Here is a 22,606-nt window from a genome sequence, read left to right on the forward strand (position 1 = left end):
TTTTTTTTTGCAAAAGTGTTTTAAGACAATTTTGAAGTTGTGGATCTTCACATTGTTCTAAAAAATACCTTCAACTGTAAATCACTGAGTTGATGTGTTTGTTTGCCAACATTAAACAATGAACCAATAATTGTTTTCTATTTTTTAAGTATAAACAATAGATTGAGATCGACTTTAGTTTATAAAAAATTAGTCAAATTTTATTACTTCACATGCCAGAGCCAAAAGTTCAATGTTTTATTTCTACTAAAAATTAATTTGATATAGCTTGTGCTACATCTTATTTAGTTAACTTGTGAGTAAGGCGATATATTGTAATATAAATAATAAACTGTCTTTCTTTTCTTTAAAAAAATTAAAATAATAGATTGAGTTCCTTCTCTCAATTTAACAACTTTTTGAAAAAAAAATTTGATTGTATTATCTTGAAACAGTTTAGCTCTATTGTTTCATAATATTTATGTTAAATGGAAAATATCTATTCAGTTTCCATGTTGCATGCTGGATAGCAAAAATTAGTTATAGTACTTCTAGTATATAAAAGATTTGTTATCGAGTCTCAGTGACCTTTAAAATTCCACCACCTATTCATAAATTCATAGGATCTAATTCTCGTTCTCTAATTAATACTCTCACTCTATTGATATTTTTAATTCCTCTAAATTAACCAACAAGTTTTTACCTAAATAGTTGATATATCTCTCCCTCTAAAGAAGTTATATGTTTGAGTCAGCTTCTGTCATGTGTCATCAATGAGAGATTATTTTATGATGAGTGTGTTTGTGTCAGTTAATCACCAGTAGTTTTAGATAGACAACGTGAGAGTTGTTTCGTAAAGGAAACCCTTTATCACTTACATGTTTTTACTTAAATAGTTGATATGTCTCTCCCTTTAAAGAAATTATATGTTTGAGTCAGGTTCTGTCATGTGTCATCAATGAGAGATTATTTTATGATGAGTGTGTTTGTGTCAGTTAATCACCAGTAGTTTTAGATAGACAACGTGAGAGTTGTTTCTTAAAGGAAACTCTTTATCACTTTCATGTTTTTACTTAAATAGTTGATATGTCTCTCCCTTTAAAGAAATTATATGTTTGAGTCAGGTTCTGTCATGTGTCATCAATGAGAGATTATTTTATGATGAGTGTGTTTGTGTCAGTTAATCACCAGTAATTTTAGATAGACAACGTGAGAGTTGTTTCTTAAAGGAAACTCTTTATCACTTACATGTTTTTACTTAAATAGTTGATATGTCTCTCCCTTTAAAGAAATTATATGTTTGAGTCAGGTTCTGTCATGTGTCATCAATGAGAGATTATTTTATGATGAGTGTGTTTGTGTCAGTTAATCACCAGTAATTTTAGATAGACAACGTGAGAGTTGTTTCCTAAAGAAAATCCTTTATCACTTACATGTTTCTAGACATCAGGATTTCATTCACCACCCTTAGCCAGTCTTTCAGCGCATCACAGCCTTCCTTTATCACAAATTCGTACAGACGAAACCACTTTGTCTGATTTTCTATTCAGGAAAAACAAAAACTGTTTGCTGATAAGAAGTGGTTTTCCAGTAGATAAAGAAAGATCATAAATATTTTTTAAGTCCTAAGATACAAAATTCAACAATCAACATGAGCTGCACATTAATACCAAGTCTTGAAGAACAGAGAAGAGAAGAAGCCATGGAGTCATGTACGTTAATGGAAGTATTCAAAATTATTTTCTCTTCTTTTCTGTCACTACCCATTTCTTTTCTTTTCTCTTTCCTTCTAACTCCCAAGCAAATCCTTACAGGAAATTACCATTTGGATTATAAGTTTATGATCTTTCCTCCCTTGACATGCTGATAAGCTCTTTTGACAGGATCTGTTGTGCCCTATCATGGCATGATAATGAATGTGTTAACTATTTATTGGTTATTGATGAGCACCAAACCTAACCCTTCCAAAGGTTTTGTTTGGTTTAGATCTGTTAGTATAATTGACGTGCACTAGCATGATAAATTTCCACGCAGGAATACTTGCTGGATTCCAATTGAAAAAGCTGGTAGTTGCAAGTAGTTATCCTATATATATATATATAGATGTATACAGTAATAGATATGTACAATTTATCTTTCAAAGTGGTGAGCCAGCAGCTTGAAGATTATATTTCCTGAAAATTGCTCTCGAGAAAACTTGGACTTGACTCATGGTTCTTTTCGTGACCCTCTACTGACAACTTGGGTATTAAAGAATCATGAGTAAATTTCACGTTATGGGACAAAGAAGTGGCTCAAAAGTGGCAACTATATATGTGTGTGTATATATATCCATATGGATGTGTAATCATTAGGTATTAGACCATCCTGACACTTCATTTCTTTAATTTTTGTTCAAATCAGTAATGTACCATTCTTGTGTTTAAAATAGACTATCTTTAAAACTATTCTTTTAGATCCTGTTCAAACTCCAAATCATTCTTAGTGGTGAGACACACTGTGGTAAACATAATTCAAAAATTTCAGCCAATAACTAATGCTGTCAATTTTGCTTAATTAGTATCCTGAACAAAAATATTCAGTAAAATTCCAACCCAAATGGAATATTGTAGGGATAGCTCGTGTTAGAAGGATTTTTTTTTTTTGAGATAAAAAGAATGTAGTATCAATATCCGGCACCAAAAGGGTGTCACCTTTGTACAAAATATTTACATTTCGGTTAGTAAACCGTTGACAGTCTCAAAATCTTCCAACCTATAGATGTCATAACCCAAATAAGAATAAAAAACATCTATCCATCTGTCTCTAATTCTAGCTATTTTCCCCTTACACCCTTTAATCGCTCTACTGTCCTTTCTTCTTACACCACCTAAAAAATAGTTAGAGGAATAAGGTTTACAAATTTCTTTTTTGTACAAATCCTATCCTAAGCTCGTAATTCATCTCAGTCAAGCACATCATTCATCTTTAACTGTACACCTTGTGTTAGAAGGATTTGTTTGACAATGATTCAGATTTTGGAATTCATTTATCTTTCACCATTTCTTGAAGTTTACTCTTCGTTATGACTGACTCATAAAGACAAATTTCCTGCTTAATTCTTCCAGCAACAACCAAAGTTTTAACCATTATGTGGAAGCAGATAAGTCATAGAACGAATCTTTGCATGCCGTGTAAATGACTAGTATTGCTTTATTTAGTATAATGCCTTTATCTCACATCAGAAAAACATATAATTCATAAGCTTTATATAATAGTTCGAGTTAATTCAGACTTAAATTTTTTAGAACAACAATGTGGTCCAAAGAGTATTAGGTCAATGGTATTTGTAGATTTATCACAAATGGTATTAGAACACACGTAGGTTGTAACTTTTTCTGCCATCTGATCTTAAATTTGAGTTAGGCTAATAGGCTTAGAAATATTTCTTTATATGTAATTTAAGAATACTTTCATATTACTTTCTCATTTCCCTATGTACATGGTTTGTTTCTTATTCTTTTCATAAGTATCATGATCTTACTCATAGCTGTGGTAGGCCCATGATATATTATAAATAATTACCATCATAGAAAGATCCACTGTTTGTGATGTACAATAATGGCATTGCCATTAAATATATGTATTTGTACACATGCACCCACATATGTATTCAAGTGCAGTTCCTTAATAGCAATATACTATTGCAGCACCTGTATTTTACACAGCTGAAGTGGAAATGGCTGATGGAGAAGCTCAAACATCTGCAAGTTCTGGTAGAAAACGAGGCGGTTGGATCACCTTTCCCTTCATTACTGGTATATCTCTGTTAACAAAAATGTTGCAGCCATGTCTGTCTCTTCCCTTTTAACGAACAACTGAGGTTAATATATATATATATATATTTCTTTGCTGTCAAGCAGGAGCTCTTGCAGGCTTGACGCTTTGCAGTGGAGGATGGATAGGAAACTTGATTGTGTATCTGATTCAGGAATTCAACGTGAAAAGCGTTGATGCTGCTCAGATTTCAAATATGATTTATGGTTGCACTAGTTTTTTCCCGGTTATTGGAGCGATCATAGCTGACTCATTCCTTGGATCTTTTTCCGTTATATCAAATTTTTCCAGTATTTCTTTACTAGTAAGTGTAAAATAATAAAATTGAACTAATTATCACAAAATTCAAATTGACGGAAAAATATCTAATTTGTTATTTATGCATTAACTTGTCCCTGAACTTGCAAGTTCGTTAGGTCTGATCTAACTCTTAAGTAAGTTAAAATGAATGAGGCGTCAAACAGAATGTATTAATAGACTTCCATTTTTAAAAGAATAAGACATTGTAGAGTTGGAATTGATTACTCTGAAAAATTTAGGCCAATAAGAATGACTCAATTAATTATTTATAACTTAATAGTAATTATCTCATTCAACTAATATGGTTAAATACATGATTGTAATATAAGTTTTAAGAAAAAAAACTATTAGGGTTTTTGTATAGAGCTTTATTTCTTGTTATTCAGTAATCGTAAGAAAGAAGGAAGGATACGTTGGTTGCTAAGTGTAGATCGAGAGGAAAACAGAAAATATTGTGGTTGTCATTTTTCTCTGATCTTTTCTTTTACAAATTAAGGTCTACTACTTATAGCACGAGAAAATCTTAGAAGGAAATTAATTGCACCAGGAATCTTACAAATTTTTCTAGTCAATTATTCTCTATTAATTACAGATCTTCCTAGTTAGTTGTTACTTATCAGTTATAGAGATATTATAAGCATGAAATTTTCTGCAGATATTATTAGAAACTAAATAATAAATAAATATTAAGAATTTAGACAAAATATTTCAACACTAAAGAAGTATAGGTAACAGGTTGATCTCCCAGAAACACATTTTTGCTTACTAATTTTTCTCTGCTGATAATCATCATTTTTGCTAGAATGTTTTTACAGACAATTTTCCGGATAGTGAATCTAACTGTAAAATGAAACTTGTAGGGCATGGTTCTTTTGGTTTTAACTGCAACCGTTGATTGCTTAAAGCCTCAACCATGTGAAATTGGATCTACTTCATCATGCACCAGTTCCCCATCAAAATTTCAGTTTCTAGTGCTATATGGAGGCATAATTTTAGCAGCCATTGGTTTGGGCGGTACACGCTTCACTATGGCCACGATGGGAGCGAATCAATTTGAAAAGGCTACTGATAGAGGGATTTTCTTCAACTGGTTTTTCTTTTCATTATATGTTTCTGCTGTGGTGAGCCTTACAGTGATTGTATACATTGAGGACAATGTGAGCTGGGGTTTAGGTTTTGGTATTTCTCTTGCTGCTAACTTCATTGGATTAGCCATTTTTCTGTTAGGAAATTGGTTTTATCACCATGATAAGCCTCAAGGAAGTCCATTCATGGATATGGCTCGTGTTGTTGTTGCTGCTATTAGGAAGAGAAAGGTGGTATTCTCGTCCGAAACCAAGGATTATTATCAGGAAGGCAGTGAAACAATGACTGTGGAGGCTACAACACCTACAGATACCTTCAGGTTAGAACCTGTTTTCAGTGTAGATACCTTGTATTTTGCATTGTTAATAAAAGTCATTTGTTGTTCCAGTAAGTCAATGTGTTAGCTCGTGGCAAGCTCCATATGGGTTTCTCAGGATCCACTACAAAATTCTTGCATTTTTTTAATCCATTCACCAGGCCGAAGTCTTGATGTTCATGATTTCATGGAGAGTGCAGATAATATACTATAAGATATAGTCATGATAGAGGAGCTTGTGGTGGTCTTGGTAGGTTTTAAAATTGAAAAATGATTGTCTGTCGTGTATGTATATTGAGTTGAAATTGCTCAGGTTGGCTTTTGAAATTTAATAAATGATTAAAGAAGATATGCTTTTTTACCCTGATCAAATCAACTTTAAAACAAATTTGACCAGAAAGTCAAACCAAACAGCCCTAATATTTCATAGTCTTTGACCCTATACTGAGATAAAACTTTCAATTGAGAATGTCAAATTACATGTCTCTTGAGCATTCGACAAATCAAATCTTCAGTAAAAGCAATTTTGCTAATCATGCATCACTTCTTTCCTAGTTGATAATGTGATAAAGCTTCAATTAACGCTTCACTTCCTAAGTAAACATTTATGCCATTAATTAACGGAAAAAATATATATCGTTTTTGAATATTGCAGGTTCTTAAACACTGCATCAGTGAAAGTTGAAGGAGACATAAAACCAGATGGCTCAAATGCTAAACCATGGAGGCTGTGCTCTGTTCAACAAGTAGAAAATCTCAAAATCCTAATTAGAATTTTCCCACTATGGTCAAGCAGCATCTTCTTGGCCACACCAATTGCAATCCAAACAAGCTTCGTTGTGCTTCAAATTCTAACCATGGACAGGCACATAGGTCCTCACTTCAAAATCCCAGCTGGGTCCATTCTGGTTTTGGTTCTGTTTTCAACTTCAGTGTCTATCACGCTTGTTGATAGGCTCCTCTGTCCCATGTGGCAGAAACTGACCCATCGATCTCTGACGCCCCTCCAACGGATAGGAGTAGGACACGTGTTGAACGTGCTCAGCATGGCAGTATCTGCATTCGTTGAATCAGAGAGGCTCAGGGTAGCTCACAGCCATAATGTCCAGGCCTTGTCCGGATCCAACAAAGTGCCAATGTTGGCTGCATGGTGGCTATTTCCACAGCTAGTTCTGGTTGGCATTGGAGAAGCATTCCATTTCCCTGGACAAGTTGCATTATACTATCAAGAGTTTCCACTGCCGCTCAAGAACACAGCGACCTCAATGATTTCTCTGATAATCGGAATTGCTTTTTACCTAGGTGCAGCTTTGATTGATCTAGTTAGAGGAGTCTCAAGTTGGTTACCAGATGACATTAACAATGGAAGGCTTGATAATCTTTACTGGGCTCTAGTTGTGGTGGGAGTGTTCAATTTCGGGTATTATTTAGTATGCTCGAGTTTGTACAAGTATCAGAATGTTGAAAACATGGTGGAGGTGGACAATACTTCTGACAAGTGAGGATGATTTTGGTGCGGGCAAAGCAATTTACTTCGCCATTGATGCATAAACAATGTATGAGAAGTTCTAGTAAGTAGTTATGTTATGACTGAAAATTAAGTTAGCGTGTTAGTGCTTCCAGGACTACTCAACAGCAGATGACAATAGCTCATAAACAATGGAAACACACTGCAATCAGAGTACAAGACATTATGGTATAATGAGCAAACGATATCTAACAGCTTTAGATTTGCTCTCAAAAGTAATCTTGCAAGCATGGCTTTTTTCAACTCAACACAGCAGAGAGGAGTGAGGGAGGGTAACTGGATGAATGAATAACAAGACTGGTAAGAAAGACAATTTAGTGTTGGTCTTCATTACAACGAGAGAGAGAGAACAAGGGAGGTACTTTGAGTGTCAACTCCAAAAGAATGAACCATTTTTGCATAATTCAGAGATACACTTTCGTTAACTATGAGAAGATGAAAACTGATTTTCGGGATGATGGAAATTAACTCCAAATGAATTCTAAGCAAAATAGAGAAATACATTTCAAAATCTATAAATTTTGATGGAAACAAAAGTTCCACTTTCACTTGAAATTTTGTCTGGGAATGAATTTTCGTATTCAATTTATACATTTTCAAATAAAATCTAGAAAAATAGTTTATCTGTTCTAAACATAATATAACTCTGGAAAACAAGACAATAAGCAAATTAGGAGCAACACCAGAATCCATGGGAAGGTTGAAAAACAGAAAGTTATAGAACAGAAAACGAAAACACAATGCAGCTAGTTTTATTGTACCCAGCAGCACAAGCAAGCAGAGACCTTTGAAAATCCATGTCCGCCGAGGAAATCATGGAATAGAAACTGAGAAAGTTAATCATATTTACAGCAGAAAAACCATTACGATTCTCAGCTACTTCATTGCTTACTATCAAAGAGGAATCAAGCAGCAAGCAAAAAAGAAAAAGAAAAAGAAAAGGAAAAACGATCATAGAATTTTGAGGACCTGATGTCAGTTGTTCGCATTGATTCGGACAAGAAAACCTCATCATCCTACTTTTCTTAGCACAGCGACTTATTCAATACTGAATTGTATATATGTCCATAAGTGCGAGAAAAATAAATGGAGAAGAAAGTTTCCTCTTCAATTGCGAAAATCGAAGGAATACAGTAGGACCTGACGAAAAAGGGTCGACTCAATTTAGTACCTCGGGGGTCAATTTTGCACCATTTGAGATCCCTTTCTAGCGAGGCTACTTTGTTGAAAATTGAAATTAGAACGAGCCCATAAAGATAGCCTACTGGCCGAGATTCGGGTTTGGTCTATCCTCGGCCGGACGTAAATCATGCTTGGACCTGATTTGGACCTAAATTTCGAATTTAGGGTTATAAAAGTAGGCCGATTTGGATGGCCTTTCGAGATTATGATCTGTTCATAGATTGGGTTAGGGATTTTGAAAATTTAAAGGCCTTTGGGTCTTCTTCCTCTTGTTTCAAGTCAAGGGCTGAGCAATGGAGAAGCCTTTCGTTTTATGTCTATTAGTAAAAATCCCCATGGAACAGAAGAGGAAAGTTATAATTTGGATACTCGCAGAAAGGCGAAGGGAGAAACAAATATACCTTTATACACAACAAGGCATCTGATTCTAACTCAGACACATTTCTCCGTTATTGAATTAGAAGATGAGTTCTTATTTGTAATAGTATCAGTCATCATCTACATTTCTTGCCTCAATGGATCCAGCATTCTGCTATCACCACGATCACCCGGCTTTCCTCTTCCCTACCAATATAATTCCTTTCGTTTTATACGAAGCTACAAGTTGTATGAACCGATATAATCTCTGGTCGGGAATCTCTTGACAAGATTTCAACGTTTTATATAAAAAAAGGATCCTTTTGTCGAACAGGTGTACTGCATTGCTAAAAAATGTATTGACAGGGATATTGATGGTGCGGATGCGGATGAGTGGGAAACAAGCTTGGTTGTGTACCTGATAGAGAAGTTCCAAATGAAGAACATGAATACTACTTAGATCTTTAAGCTATGGTGTTCATTGTTTCAGATTCCTCGTTGGAATGTATTCTCTCACCTGGGTGTCTTCTCTTGTTTCTATGCTGGTAAATTGCTTCTTCTCTTGTCTTGTTTTCTTCTTAAGAACTTTTCTGATAGGAGGTTAATTTTGAAGAGTCATTCTCTTAATCAATAGGCACCTAGTGGAATGGGATAACCCTCTCGCACACCAAGTAACCATAGACTTCTTCCAATTCTCCATTAAGAAGAATATTCTGCACATGTAGTTGCAATAGTGACTAATCTAGATTGGCAGCTAGAGACATTAGTATCCGAACGTGTTAAGCGTTTTCACTGGTGCAAATATCTCCTGATTATCGATTCTGTAGGATTGAGTAAAGCCTTTGGCCACTTATTGAGTTTTGAACTTTTTGATGCTACCATCAGTATTATACTTAATTGGGAACACCCATTTACAACCAACTTGAAAGTTTCCCTAGTGGTAATTCTACTATTTTCCAATTCTCATTCTTTTCTAAAGCTTGGATTTCTTCCATGATTGTAATTTTTCATTCAGGTACTTTTAATACTTCATATATTGTCATTTGTACCTGTATTTTTTTGAGATAAGTCATTGGTATCTGTATTTATCAATATTGTTAAGAAATGCTTGATGAGTTGATAATAAAATTATGCTTGATGAGGCGGTAGAAAATCTGTTTGAGATGAATCTGTTTGAGAGGAGGTTGGCGGGGTGGAAAATGGCTTTCCTATCTAAAGGGGGTAGGCTCACGTTGATTAAGAATACCCTTGCAAATCTACTTATCTATTACCTTTCCATTCTGTCCATCCCGGCTAGCATTGTGCATAAATTGGAGATGATTCAATGTTGTTTTCTTTGGGATGATGATGGGGGTGATAGAAAGTACCACTTGGTTAAATGAGATGATGTGACGAGGCCCATTAGAGAAGGGGGTTTGGGGATTAGATCCATTAGAGAGTTGAATACTGCTCTCCAAGGAAAGTGGCTTTGGAGGTTTGCTATTGAGAAGGAGCAGTTGTGGAAGCAAGTTATAAAGGCAAGATGGGGTGACTGGGAGAGGGTGAGTGGGAGGAGGGATAAGTTCAGACCTATTGGGAGAGGGTTATGGAAGAAAATCAGGAAAGCAAACAACTCTATGGAGAATTGTTTGGGTTGGCAGGTGGGTAATGGAGAGAATATTCATTTCTGGGTGGATAAATGGGCTGGGGAATTCAAACTTAAAGATAAATTTCCCAGAATTTTCTCTGTGGCCAGCGACAAGGAGATGAGCGTGAAGGCTACCTACGAGGTTGGTGGAGGGGGTTGGGTATGGAATCTTCCGGTCAAGCATAACTTGCAGGATTGGGAAGTTGAGGAATATGTGGAGCTGCTGCTGTGTTTATCTAATATTAACATAACTGAGAATAAGGATAAAAGAATCTGGAAGTTGGACAAAAAGAGGGGCTTCTTTGTTAGATCTTACTATGATTTCTTAACTAAGAGAGAGAACAACAACACCTATTCTGCCCCTTTCACACGAATCTGGAAAACTAAAGCACCTCCCATAATTGGTTTTTTTGCTTGAGAAGCGGCTAAAGAAAGGATTTTAACAATTGATATGCTTAGAAAAAAAGGTAATGTGCTGATTAACAGGTGCTTCTTGTGCAAAGATGACGAGGAGACCTGTTTCCACTTGTTATTGGGCGGCCCTGTTACCTACAACCTTTAGTCTGCTGTGCTGAGGCTGATTAGGGTGGATTGGGTTATGGCGGGTAGTGTAAGTAGTGAACTTTAGGCTTGGGAGGGGTTGTGTATAGAAAAGGGGAAGCATATTTTTCTTATTCCTCTTACTATTTTTTAGGTAATTTGAAAAGAAAGAAATGTTAAAACTTTTGAGGGAATAGAGACTAACTTTGTTACCATCAGGGATAGATTAATACATACTTTTGGGACTATTTTGTTAGACCATGATATTAAAAATATTGATGATTTGGGTTCGGTCATTGACCAATTACTTAATCTGTAACTATTTTGTAATTGGGCGGTACCCCCTTGGTACCTTGTGCATAATGATACTTTACTTTTATTTCAAAAAAAAGAAAATTTGCTTGATGAGTTAGTTATGCTATTTCCCAAATCTCATTCTTTTCTAGGATTTGGGTTTCCTCCATGATTGTGGTTTTCCATTGAGGTACTTTTAATGCTTCATATATCATTATTGGTATTTGTTTTTATCTATATTGTTGAGAAATGCTTGATGAGTTGATGATAGACCCTTGTAGAAATAAAATTGTGAATTGGATGATTAGTGCATGCTCTTTTTTGTTTTTTTAGAGCAACAGGTTTATCATACTACAGATTATAAAGGGAGAGATCTGAGTTTGAATTACTTGAAGTATTAACTGATGCTTGCCCCTAGTGATTCATGTTGTCCTAAGCTACTCCACCAACATCTTGATCTACTCATTTTCTTTAGACTTGCTTACCAATTTAGAACAGTACTGATTTGTAAATGTGATATTTGACATATACCCAAACATCCTTAAACCGATTCTTATTATTGTTGAAGCTCACCCTTGACTGACTTTTAGAAGGATAGTCACCATATACAACTACAGTCTGGATTTTACTTGAAGCTTTTCTTTTTTGTCTAAAAGAAAAGTTTGGATTTTACTTGAAGCTTTGAACCCCTTTTTTTTCTCTTTAACAATCTCATGGGGCTTTGAGGCAACACTCTACTTGGTGCTGTTTGATCCTGATAATTAATTTCATTAGATGTTCCCTTCCTGGACATTTCTTGTGGTTGAGTCATTTTAACAAGCACCTCATGCTCATCCATCACTCTGCTTTTATTTTTAATGTACTTTGGGTCCTCTATTTACAATTTCGTCCAGCTTCTCGACCATCACAGATTCTATGTTCTTCACTATTATCTTATCATCAACAGAAGAGATAGTTTCAATAGGAAGATCTGGTTGGAAAATTTGAAGATGATGGATGACTCTTCCACTTGGTAGGAGAGGAAGTGCCTCCACACAATGTTACCTGTGCTTTGTTGAGTTTCTGTTCACACTGATAGGAACTCATGACCGTTGAAAACTGATGCTGATGAAGGGAAACAACAAGAGCTCGCTTGTGGCTTTGTCTTCATCTCCTAGATCTTGTAGTCCATCGGATGTTTACTCTTTCGTGGAGCTGCTTCCTGCTCCAATTAAAGCTCTATCCAGCATCGAGAATTCACGAAGGACGAAGTTGGATTAGATGGAGGGAAAAAACTGTAGCTTATTTGCGGCATCCTCTTCGACTCCTTGATTAGGTGCTCCCACCTGCGTTGGCTGTCTTCCTTTAGTGAGGACTCTCCCAGCTGTACACCTACTCGCAACATCTCTGTATGCTGGTTCAACCTTTGACTGAACAGTGCCAGTCTTTGGTCAAAGAATGTCCTAGTCTGCCTCTGAGAGTCGTATATCTCAGATGTAAAGTCTTGAGAGTTTCTGGTCGACCTCTCGCACACTATCTTCTAGGTTTTGCAGCTTCTGTGGCTCGTTCACCACAGCCTTCCCCTTATTTTTTGCCATAGCCACAAAGCTTGCGAGGGTTTCCTCTTGATCAATATGTTTTAATACCACTTTGTCAGGAACTTGGCCTGACTTATGAAGAAATTAAGGAAGAAGAAGAGTTACAGCAGAAGTAGAAAAGGTTTTAGGAGAAGATGAGAGCTGATTTAGGGAGAAGAAATGTTAAAAATGCAGAAGAGAGGATAAATTGTTGTAAAGAGAAAAAAAAAAAACTGTAATTTCAAGTAAATTAAGGAAGAAGAAGAGTTACAGCAGAAGCAGAAAAGGTTTTAGGAGAAGATGAGAGCTGATTTAGGTAGAAGAAATGTTAAAAATGCAGAAGAGAAAGGATAAATTGTTGTAAAGAAAAAAAAAAAAAACTGTAATTTCAAGTAAATTTTCCCTCCTAATCACTTCCCATTCTGTCCTATTTATTTCCTTCCCGCCAGAGATTAGTAGGAACTAAAAAGACAGCAATGGAAAAAATAACAACCCCACATCATTTCGCCTAGTCAGCCATACATTTCACCTAGTCAGCCATACATTTTACCTGGTCAATCATACATTTCACCCTGTCTTGACAACAAATAAATTGATTACATATCACATATTAAATTATTATTCCTCATACTTAAACTTCTCCATGGCACACTTATTCTCTGTACTTTTACTTCAGAGCAGAAGGTAGCCCTAACTTCAACTTTAGATTCTGCTCAGACCACATTTGACAAGAAAAATGGATGGCACAATTCTCCCAACTGATGGAGAAGCTCAACTATCAGATTCTGGTATCAAACAAGGCGGTTCGATCACCTTTCCCTTCATTGTTGGTACATTTCATTCACAAAATTGTTGCAGAAATGTCTGTATCTTGCAATTACGTTTCCATTATCTGCATGTTCGAACTTGATTGTGTATCTGATTAAGGAGTTCAATGTGAAGCGAATTGATGCTGCTTAGATTTCAATAAACATGTTCTATAGGCCAATTAGGCAAGTAGTTATCCTAACCAAGTAAATTATGCTTGTCAACCACTAAGTAATCTTATCGACCTCCTTATCGTACTTAGCTAGTAAAACAAACATGGTCAATAAGAATAGAGCAGGTTTTGATGCAAGAAAGCCTTGTTGGTTATTTTGGAACTACTCTGTCAAAAAGCACGAATATGTGCATTTCTTTGGTTCCCAATTTTTAAATTTTCATCTTGATAGAGGAGCTTGGGGTGTTCAAATGTGAGCTATAAAAATGGTTCTGTCATGTGTATTTATAAAGGTTTGGGATTGACTGCCATTTGTAATTTTGTCCTTAGAAGCAAAAAAGGAACATATATCATCTCATATTCTATTGTTCATAGATTGGATAGACTTTCATTGGCAAGTGCAAATTACACCTGTCAAATTCTCTTAACTATTTGACAAACTAAATCCTGCATAAACGGAATTTTGCTAATCTTGAATTGCCTTTTTTGCCTTGTTGATATGATGATGCTTTGATAGCACTCCATTACCAATGACCTCCTATGCCATTGATTACCCTCAAAGATATACCAATATTTTTTTCTTATGATGCAGGTTTTGAATGCTGCAGCTTTGAAAACTGAAGGAGACATAAAACCAGATGGCTCAATTGCAAAACCTTGGAGGCTGTGCTCAGTTCAACAAGTAGAAAATCTCAAAATCCTAATTAGAATTTTGCCACTATGGTCAAGCAGCATCTTCTTGGCCACACCAATTGCAATCCAAACAAGCCTCGTTGTGCTTCAAATTCTAACCATGGACAGGCACATGGCCCTCACATCAAAATCCCAACTGGGTCCATTCTGGTTTCGGTTCTGTTTTCAACTTCAGTGCCTATCACGCTTGTTGACAGGCTCCTCTGTCCCACGTGGCAGAAACTTACCCATTGATCTCTGACGCCCCTCCAACGGATAGGAGTAGGACATGTGTTGAACGATGGCAGTGTCCGCATTTGTTGAATCAGAGAGGCTCAGGGTAGCTCACATCCATAATGTCCATGCTGTGTCTGGATCCAACAAAGTGCCAATGTTGGCGGCATGGTGGCTATTTCCACACCTAGTTCTGGTTGGTATTGGAGCGAAGATTTCTCTGATAGTCGGAATTACTTTTTACCTAGGTGCATCTTTGATTGATCTAGTTAGAAGAGTTTTGAGTTGGTTACCAGATGACATAAACAATGGGAGGCTTGATAATGTGTACTGGGGTCTAGTTGTGATGGGAGTGCTCAATTTCGAGTATTATTTAGTCTGCTCGAGTTTGTACTATAGTATCAGAATGCTGAAAAGGAGATAGAGGTAGACAATGGTTATATTTCTGACTAGTAAGGATTGTATAGGTGCGGGCATGGAAATATGTTTTGATTGATGAATAAATAATGTATAAGAAATTCTAGTAAGTGGTTCCCTTTCATGTCAGTTTAGTATCTTAGTGCTTCCTAGACTATTTGGCAGCAGAAAACAATAGATTGCAAACGATAGAAGCACACTGCAATGAAAAATAAATCCCTATTTTTGTGTCATATGCAAAAAATGTCTCTGTGCTCCCAAAGTCATTCTTGTAAGCTTCTCTATCTTATTCAACCCAGCATTGCAGAGAGAAGCGAGAGAGGTTGACTGAATAAATGAATGACAAGGTTGGTGAGAAAGACAACTGAGTGAATATCTTCTTTTCAACAAGAAAGAGAACAAGGATCAGATAGTTATCATACAACAAATTCTTTCCCTCAGTGTATTTGTGTATTACTGTCGAATCAAGTCCTTCTGAGTACAAGAAAAAATAAGGTATTTTTTGAAAAAAAAAGAACTATTTTTAAGAAGTTCATTTGAAAAAATATTTAGTTGACTATGAAAATTAGATCTAAACATTTCTTGGTTGTTTACTACTAATGTTCTGCTATGCTCAATGGTTATATAATTTCTATATGCCTTGATACCAAAAACAGCATCTCCCAGTCCAAGTTGGTATCAGGTGCTCTATAAAGCCGCAATGATTTATTCTCCACTTTCATACAAGTCACTGTAAAACATTAAGTTGATTATATATCATATACTATATTTGTTTTTCCTCATGCTTACACTTCTCCATGGCACAGTGATTCCCTATACTTTTATTTAAGGGCAGAAGGTAGCCTCTACCTTCAACTTTAGATTCTGTATAGATCACAATTGACAAAAAATGGATGGCACAGTTCTCTCAACTGATCAAGAAGCTCAACTATTAGATTCTGGTAGCAAACGAAGCGATTGGATCACCTTTCCCTTCATTGTGGGTATGTCTCATTCACAAAATTGTTGTAGGAATGTCTATGTCCTGCAATTATGTTTCTAATATCTGCTTGTTCTTTGCTATCAACCAGGAGCTGTTGCAGGCTCGACTCTTTGTGGTGCAGGATGGGTTTCGAACTTGATTGTGTATCTGATTCAGGAATTCAATGTGAAGCGCATTGATGCTGCTCGGGTTTCAAATGTGGTTGCTGGTTGTACAAATCTTTTCCCACTTATTGGAGCAATCATAGCTGACTCATTTCTCGGATGTTTCTCTGTCGTGTTACTTTTCTCTGGCTTCTCTTTAATGGTAATGATCTCACTCTTCGGAGAAGAAAAACAGTAGAGTTTGTAAAATTTCAAATTTATTTCTTGTTATTCAAGTAAACCTGACAGCACAATCAAACTTGTAGGGCACAAGTCTTCTGGTTTTAACTGCAACCCTTGATTACTTAAAGCCTCAATCATGTGAAATTGTATCTAGTTCATCGTGCACCAGTGCCCCATCGAAATTTCAGTTTCTCGTGCTATATGCAGGCATATTTCTAGCAGCTGTCGGAACGGGTGATACACCCTTCACTATTGCAACAGTGGGAGCAAATCAATTCAAAAAGGCCAAGGACAGAGGGATTTTCTTCTACTGGTTTTTCTTTACTATATATGTTTCTTCTATGGTGAGCTCTATGGTAATTGTATACATTGAGGATAACGTGAGCTGGGGCTTAGATTTTGGTGTTTGTCTTGCTGCTAATTTAATTGGATTAGCCACTTTTATTTTGGGAAAACGGTTTTATCACCATGTTAGACCTCAAGGGAGTCCGTTCAAGGATATTGTTCGTGTTATTGTTGCTGCTATTAGGAAGAGGAAGGTTGTCATCTCATCGGAAAACGAGAATTATTACCACGAACATGATGAAACATTGACTGTGGAATCCAGAAAACCAAAAGACAGCTTCAGGTTTGAACCTGCTTTCGAGTTACATAAACATGTATTTGGTTGTTACTGAAAGTCAGTAATTGTTAGTGAAATTATTAAGCATAAATTTATAATAACTAAATAGCATTTTAACTCATAATTGGGTACCCTAGTTTAATTATTTGACAAATTATTCTTATGCTTAATTATTTAAGATTGAGTTATCAATTTGATTATTGAGATCCGAGATCTCTATTTTCTATTCCTAATAGATTTTTCAAGTTTTGATTACATTATTAATTTTCTTTCTACTGTGGTAGTTCAAACTCAAGATTGGGTTTTCACTAAATGATGTAGAACAAGAAAATATTAAAGAGGATATATTCCGATAAAAGATATTTATGTAATTGTAATGTTTATGCATCATTAAGATCTTTAGTTTACTAGGAATTATTATATATAAGCTTATTATTAGTACGAGTTCATTATTACCTATTTAGTTAAGGTGCTATTGAGTTATTCTCTATTATAATTTACTTAATCAATTAGCTATTTTTTGTCTAATAAAATTTCTACATAGATATGATTAGTTGTATTTTGTTGCTTATAAATAAGATATCCTACTTTAATTATTTGACAGATTATTCATATGATTATTGATCAACATTGAGTTATTAATCTGATTATTGATGTTTGAGATCTCTAATTTTGGTTCTTAATTAATTCTTTTAGAATTTTATACTAAGTTCTCTCTATCCTACATCATCCACTATAGAATTCTTATATTCTCAGCCTACTCCTCTCCTTGATATCATGGTTAAAGAACTGCGTAAGAACTCGGCCTTGACATGTACTTTACTGAGACCGTGAACAGTAAGAGAAATTAAATTAAGCAAGTGAAAAAGAATAAAAGAGGAGAAAGAAATTTGGAGAGAGATAGAAATAGTGGGAGATCAAGATCGAGAAAGAGAGAGAGTTTTAAAGAGAGAAAAGCACAGAGACAGAGTGTTAGAGAGAGAGAGAGGGATTGGGAGTGACAAAGAGTGTTATAGGACAATTGATTACCTTATCCACCTCCTTATATAGAGCAGGTTTTCTTGCAAGAAAGCCTTGTTGGTTATTTTCGGAACTATTTGAGCTCCTGTTATGTACATTTCTTTTGGTGCCCAAATCTTAAATTCTCATCCTGATAAATGAGCCTGCGGTTGTGCTAAGTGTGAGCAAATAAAATGGTTTTGTCATTAATTCCCCTTTTTCCCTCGATATGATGCTGCTTTAATAGAAACTTCAGTACCCAACTGGCCTCCAGTACCATTGATTAACGTCAAAGACTTACCGATGTTCTTTAATAATGCAGGTTTTTGAATGCTGCAGCTTTGATAACTCAGATGGCTTAATCTTAAAACCATGGAGGCTATGCTCTGTGCAACAAGTGGAAAATCTCAAAGTCATAATTAGAATTTTCCCACCGTGGTCAAGTAGCATCTTCTTGGGCACCCCAATTGCGATCCTATTAAGTCACTATACTTCAAGCTCTAACCATGGACCGTACCGTAACATTGGCCAAAACTTCAAAATCCCAGCTGGGTCCATTCCTGTTTTGGTCCTGTTTTCCACTTCAGTATTTCTCATCCTCATTGATAGGCTCCTCTTTCCCATGTGGCAGAAATGTACTCATCAATACCCAACTCCTCTCTGTCGAATAGGAGTAGAACACGTGTTAAACGTGCTCGGCATGATAGTATTAGCATTTGTTGAATCAAAGGGGCTCGAGATAGCTCACAGCCACAATGTCCAAGCCATGTCTGGATCCGACACAGTGCCAATTAAGGCATGGTGGCTATTTCCACAACTAGTTCTCGTTGGCATCGGAGAAGCATTTCATTTTCCCGGACAAGTTGCGTTGTACTATCAAGAGTTTCCTCTGCCTCTCAAGAGCACAGGGACCACGCTGATTTCTCTGATAATTGGAACTGGTTTTTACTTGAGCACGGCTTTGATTGATCTACTTAGAAGGATTTTAAGTTGGCTACCAGATTACATAAACAATGGGAGACTTGATAATGTTTTCTGGATTCTAGTTGTGGTGGGAGTTCTCAATTTCGGCTACTATTTAGTCTGCTCGAGTTTGTACAAATATCAGAATGTTGAAAAAGAGGTCGAGGATGTTTGTATTTCTGACCGGTGATGATGGTGTTGGTGTGGTCAGAACTATAAGCCATGTACCTCGACATCTTGTTCTAAGACTCTTATTATTATTATGGTTCTTGTAGATACCTTTGGATGGACTATTTGTCTGTTAATACTTCACAGTGTGGAAGTTAATTTTTGTTAGTTAATGCTTTGTATTTCAATAGAACTTGTTATAAGACTCGTATTGCTATGCTTCTTTTGGATATCTATAGATGGTATTCATCTGTTAATACTATATGGTGTCGGAGTAAGAATTTTTTTTCTCAAAAAAATAAACTTTATATTTCTCACTTAAAATTAGACAGAAAAATCCTCTCCTTTAATTATGATATAATCTATATCATTAATACTTAGACTATTTTCACTTATACACTTGACATACCTGAAAAAATAGAAAATTAATAATTAATAAAAGAAAAAATTCAGTATTTTTTATGTTTTATCATACTGGCTATATAATTCATATATTTTAAATTCTTTTTTCTGTTAATCTTTTATAAAATGAATAATATGAGATAAAATGTATAATATATTTAATTATACAGTAATTCTGAGGCTTTTTGTTTTACAAGTTCCTTCTATTCATTACACGTCAATCTGATGCTTTCCATAATTTTTCTTTCGACCCAAATTAAGCTTCCATTATTTCTTCAGGTTTAAGTCTCCTCATTGAAAAACAAATTAATGGCTTAAAATTGCAAACATGATGTCCTGTTGCGTTGTGGTCAAATATAACAAATTCTTCTTTACTCTTTTTCTTTAACAAACTAATCAGTTTTCAATTGTGTATGAATTTTTCTTTGATCAATAATTTTATAAAGATTTCAGTCCGTTGAAAGTCTGTTGTACAGAATTCAGGTTGTACTCCTTAGCACTCGACCGTTTATCATATATACATGATAGCAATGTCTTCGGTCCTAACATGACTAACTGGATTCTCACTGATTGCAGTTGTTGCCTTATTATGACAGAATATTGATAATTTTGTTAGCACACTTCTTTAATTATTAAATTACCAATATTTTCAAAGTATGATAGAAACCAAATTGGTCAAGCATCTTGCATAACATTTCAACAGACTTCCTTATTTAATAATTACTAAACAAGTAAATCTGATACTTGCAGGAAAAGAAATGGAGAATCATCTTGACTTTTTATTCACCAGGCATCTGATGCTCATCTGTTACTTCTCCTTCATTGAATTCAAGAAGATGATGTTGAGAAACTTGTCTGGTAATCATCATCTACATTGTTCACCACTTCATCATTCACAGTGGATCCAGCAACACTCACTGTAATATCTACATATATATATATTCACTTTAACAGTCCACTTTCTTCAATGTGAAATGGAGTTAATATTTAGGAACCTGTTCACTGAATGATTACTTAAAATGTGTTATATTTATCTTGTAGCTGCTTGGCACACCGACTGAATCTGATCTGGAATTTGTTCGGAATGAGGATGCAAAAAGATATATCCGTCAACTCCCAACTCACCCTCGTCAGCCACTAGTCAGACTTTTCCCAAATGTTCATCCATCAGCAATTGATCTTGTTGATAGAATGTTAACATTTGATTCAAGAAAAAGAATTACCGGTGAGTTCTACAGTTTCCTGCCAGCCAATGTTAATTCTTTTATGGACAAATAATGGTATGTGTTTTTTCCTTTAATTCGTAATGAAATTAAATTTTTTTGATTAGTTGAGGAAGCATTAGCTAATCCTTTCCTTGCGCGATTGCACGACATTGCTGATGAACCACTTTGTTCAGAGCCATTCTCTTTTGATTTTGAGCAACAACCTTTGGTAGAACAGATGAAAGATATGATTTATCAGGAGGCTTTAGCACTCAATCCAGAATATGCTTGATAAAGGAGACAACAATCACTGCAACGAGAACCTGCAACACCATGTGATGTCTCGCAATCAAACAATTAACATTCTCCTGTTTTGTTCAATGTATATTGTAATATCTTGGGCTTGCCCAATCCTCCCTGTCCTCGTTCTCTTGAGGTCTGTCTCTTTAAGCTCTATAAGCTCGTTAACCTTTATACCCAGTCTTTTTGGTTATACTCAGGCATATGTTTGTTATGATGTTTTTAGATTTTGTATTTCCTCCCAGTGTTATTATACACACTTTTGTGAAGTGATGTAACTTAAGATTGGTTTATTGTAATACGAACTTGAAATCTTGTTGTAAAATGGTCATATTAGAATTGTCTCTTGTTCACCAAATCAATCTTATTTGAGAATGATTATCTTATGTTTACTGTGGTGTACGATATTAATAATATCATCTTTATTACACAAGTGAATACAATATTTTCTTTAAGTATATACTGTTTTTTTTCCTTTTTGTTGTGTATGTTTGGTGGATGTTGGTATAATCTCGGACTGGAATCAAGTTTTCATCGTAGGGAATAGATTTGAGCCAAATAACAAGTTTCTGAGTTCTTTTATCTTTTTCTGGTATGGTAGCATAGGAAATGGAATGCAATTGGAGTTTTTTGGGATTCTCAAATTGTGTTCTGTTGAGATGCAGTAATAGTAGAATTGGTATTTCAATTGCAGAAAGAAAACAGATTAGAATCCATTATGTCCTGAGATTTCATATAGAAAATTTGATACTGTTACTGGTCTAGCTAATGATCATCAAATCCGCTAACGATTGATTCTCCTCCTCCAAAAATAGGTGCTATTCCCAATGGTTGTTTAGTACTCGAACTGGTAGACTGAATATGATTTTAATCAAACTGTTCTCTTCAAAGTAAGACACTTAACGTGAGACCACACTCAGCTTTCTGTTAGCTAATTACTAGTGTTTTTGAAAGTGTTTTAGAACAATTTTGAAGCTATGAATCTTCACATTGTTCTAGAGAATACCTTCAACTGTGAATCATTAAATGATAATTTTTTGTTTGCCAACCTCAAACAAGGAACTAATAATTATTTCTATTGTTAGAGTATAAATAATAGATTGAGATCAACTTCAGTTTTTGAAAAATCAGTCAAATTTTATTACTTTATATGCTATTAGAACCGAAAGTTCAGTACTCTATTTCTGTTAAAATTAATTTAATATAGCTTGTGCCACATTTTACTTAACGAACTTGTAAGTAAGGTAAGATATTGTAACATAAATAATAGATTATCTTTTTTAAAAAAAAAATCAAAATAATAAATTGACTTATTCCTATCATTTTATCGGTTTTTTGAAAAATCAGTTCGACTTTATTATCTTAAGAGAGTTTAACTCTATTATTTCATAAATTTTTATATTTTGAATGTAAAATATCAATTCAATTTCTCTGTTGCATGCCGATTAGCAAAAGTTAGTTGTAATACTTCTAGTGTCTAAAAGACTTGTTACCAACTCCCAATGACCTTTAAAATTAAGAAAGAGAATTGATAATTCCACCTTCTGTTCATAAATTCATAGGGGTTCCATTCTCTTTCCTAATTAATACTCTCACTCTGCTGATCTTTTTAACTCCTCTCTACAAACTAACAAGTTTTTATTTGAATGGTTAATATGTTTCTTCCTATATTAAAAGTTGTATGTTCGATTCAGATAGTGTCATGTATCACATGTAGGAGATTGTTTTATGATGAGTGTGTTTTCGAGACATACAA

The 22,606-nt window shown here is 35.1% G+C and overlaps 2 protein-coding genes and 1 pseudogene across 3 annotated transcripts; all 3 read left to right on the plus strand.

The window, feature by feature from the left end:
- Positions 1 to 3,669: 3,669 nt before the first annotated feature.
- On the plus strand, positions 3,670 to 7,125 carry NAXT1 (nitrate excretion transporter1). Its single transcript, XM_022034042.2, has 4 exons — positions 3,670 to 3,776; positions 3,882 to 4,099; positions 4,956 to 5,500; positions 6,153 to 7,125. The coding sequence occupies exons 1-4, from the start codon at positions 3,698 to 3,700 to the stop codon at positions 6,997 to 6,999; spliced, it is 1,689 nt and encodes a 562-aa protein (XP_021889734.1). The 5' UTR covers positions 3,670 to 3,697; the 3' UTR covers positions 7,000 to 7,125.
- Positions 7,126 to 7,347: 222 nt separating this feature from the next.
- LOC110808525 (protein NRT1/ PTR FAMILY 2.6-like) lies at positions 7,348 to 19,200 on the plus strand (annotated as a pseudogene). Its single transcript, XR_015817371.1, has 6 exons — positions 7,348 to 9,109; positions 13,258 to 13,411; positions 14,153 to 15,866; positions 15,954 to 16,171; positions 16,275 to 16,819; positions 18,135 to 19,200. The product of XR_015817371.1 is annotated as a protein NRT1/ PTR FAMILY 2.6-like (transcript).
- Positions 19,201 to 20,103: 903 nt separating this feature from the next.
- Positions 20,104 to 20,842, plus strand: LOC148269013 (mitogen-activated protein kinase 1-like). The gene is made up of 4 exons (XM_088212291.1): positions 20,104 to 20,203; positions 20,245 to 20,264; positions 20,387 to 20,570; positions 20,676 to 20,842. Exons 1-4 carry the CDS (start codon positions 20,104 to 20,106, stop codon positions 20,840 to 20,842), a joined length of 471 nt encoding a protein of 156 aa, XP_088068417.1.
- Positions 20,843 to 22,606: the final 1,764 nt, after the last annotated feature.

This window comes from Carica papaya, chromosome 2 (genome assembly GCF_054855325.1).
Source record: "Carica papaya isolate Zhongbai chromosome 2, ASM5485532v1, whole genome shotgun sequence".
In the NCBI taxonomy this organism is placed as follows: Eukaryota; Viridiplantae; Streptophyta; class Magnoliopsida; order Brassicales; family Caricaceae; genus Carica; species Carica papaya.

Bases quoted from the DNA above. Each gene is read 5' to 3' on its own strand.
- NAXT1 (XM_022034042.2), top strand. From the start codon at position 3,698: ATGGCTGATGGAGAAGCTCAAACATCTGCAAGTTCTGGTAGAAAACGA. The intron at 3,777-3,881 runs GTATATCTCTGT...GCTGTCAAGCAG, and splicing joins CACCTTTCCCTTCATTACTG to GAGCTCTTGCAGGCTTGACG. The intron at 4,100-4,955 runs GTAAGTGTAAAA...TGAAACTTGTAG, and splicing joins TTTCCAGTATTTCTTTACTA to GGCATGGTTCTTTTGGTTTT.
- LOC148269013 (XM_088212291.1), top strand. From the start codon at position 20,104: ATGGAGAATCATCTTGACTTTTTATTCACCAGGCATCTGATGCTCATC. The intron at 20,204-20,244 runs GTAATCATCATC...CATCATTCACAG, and splicing joins GATGTTGAGAAACTTGTCTG to TGGATCCAGCAACACTCACT. The intron at 20,571-20,675 runs GTGAGTTCTACA...TTTTTTGATTAG, and splicing joins TTCAAGAAAAAGAATTACCG to TTGAGGAAGCATTAGCTAAT.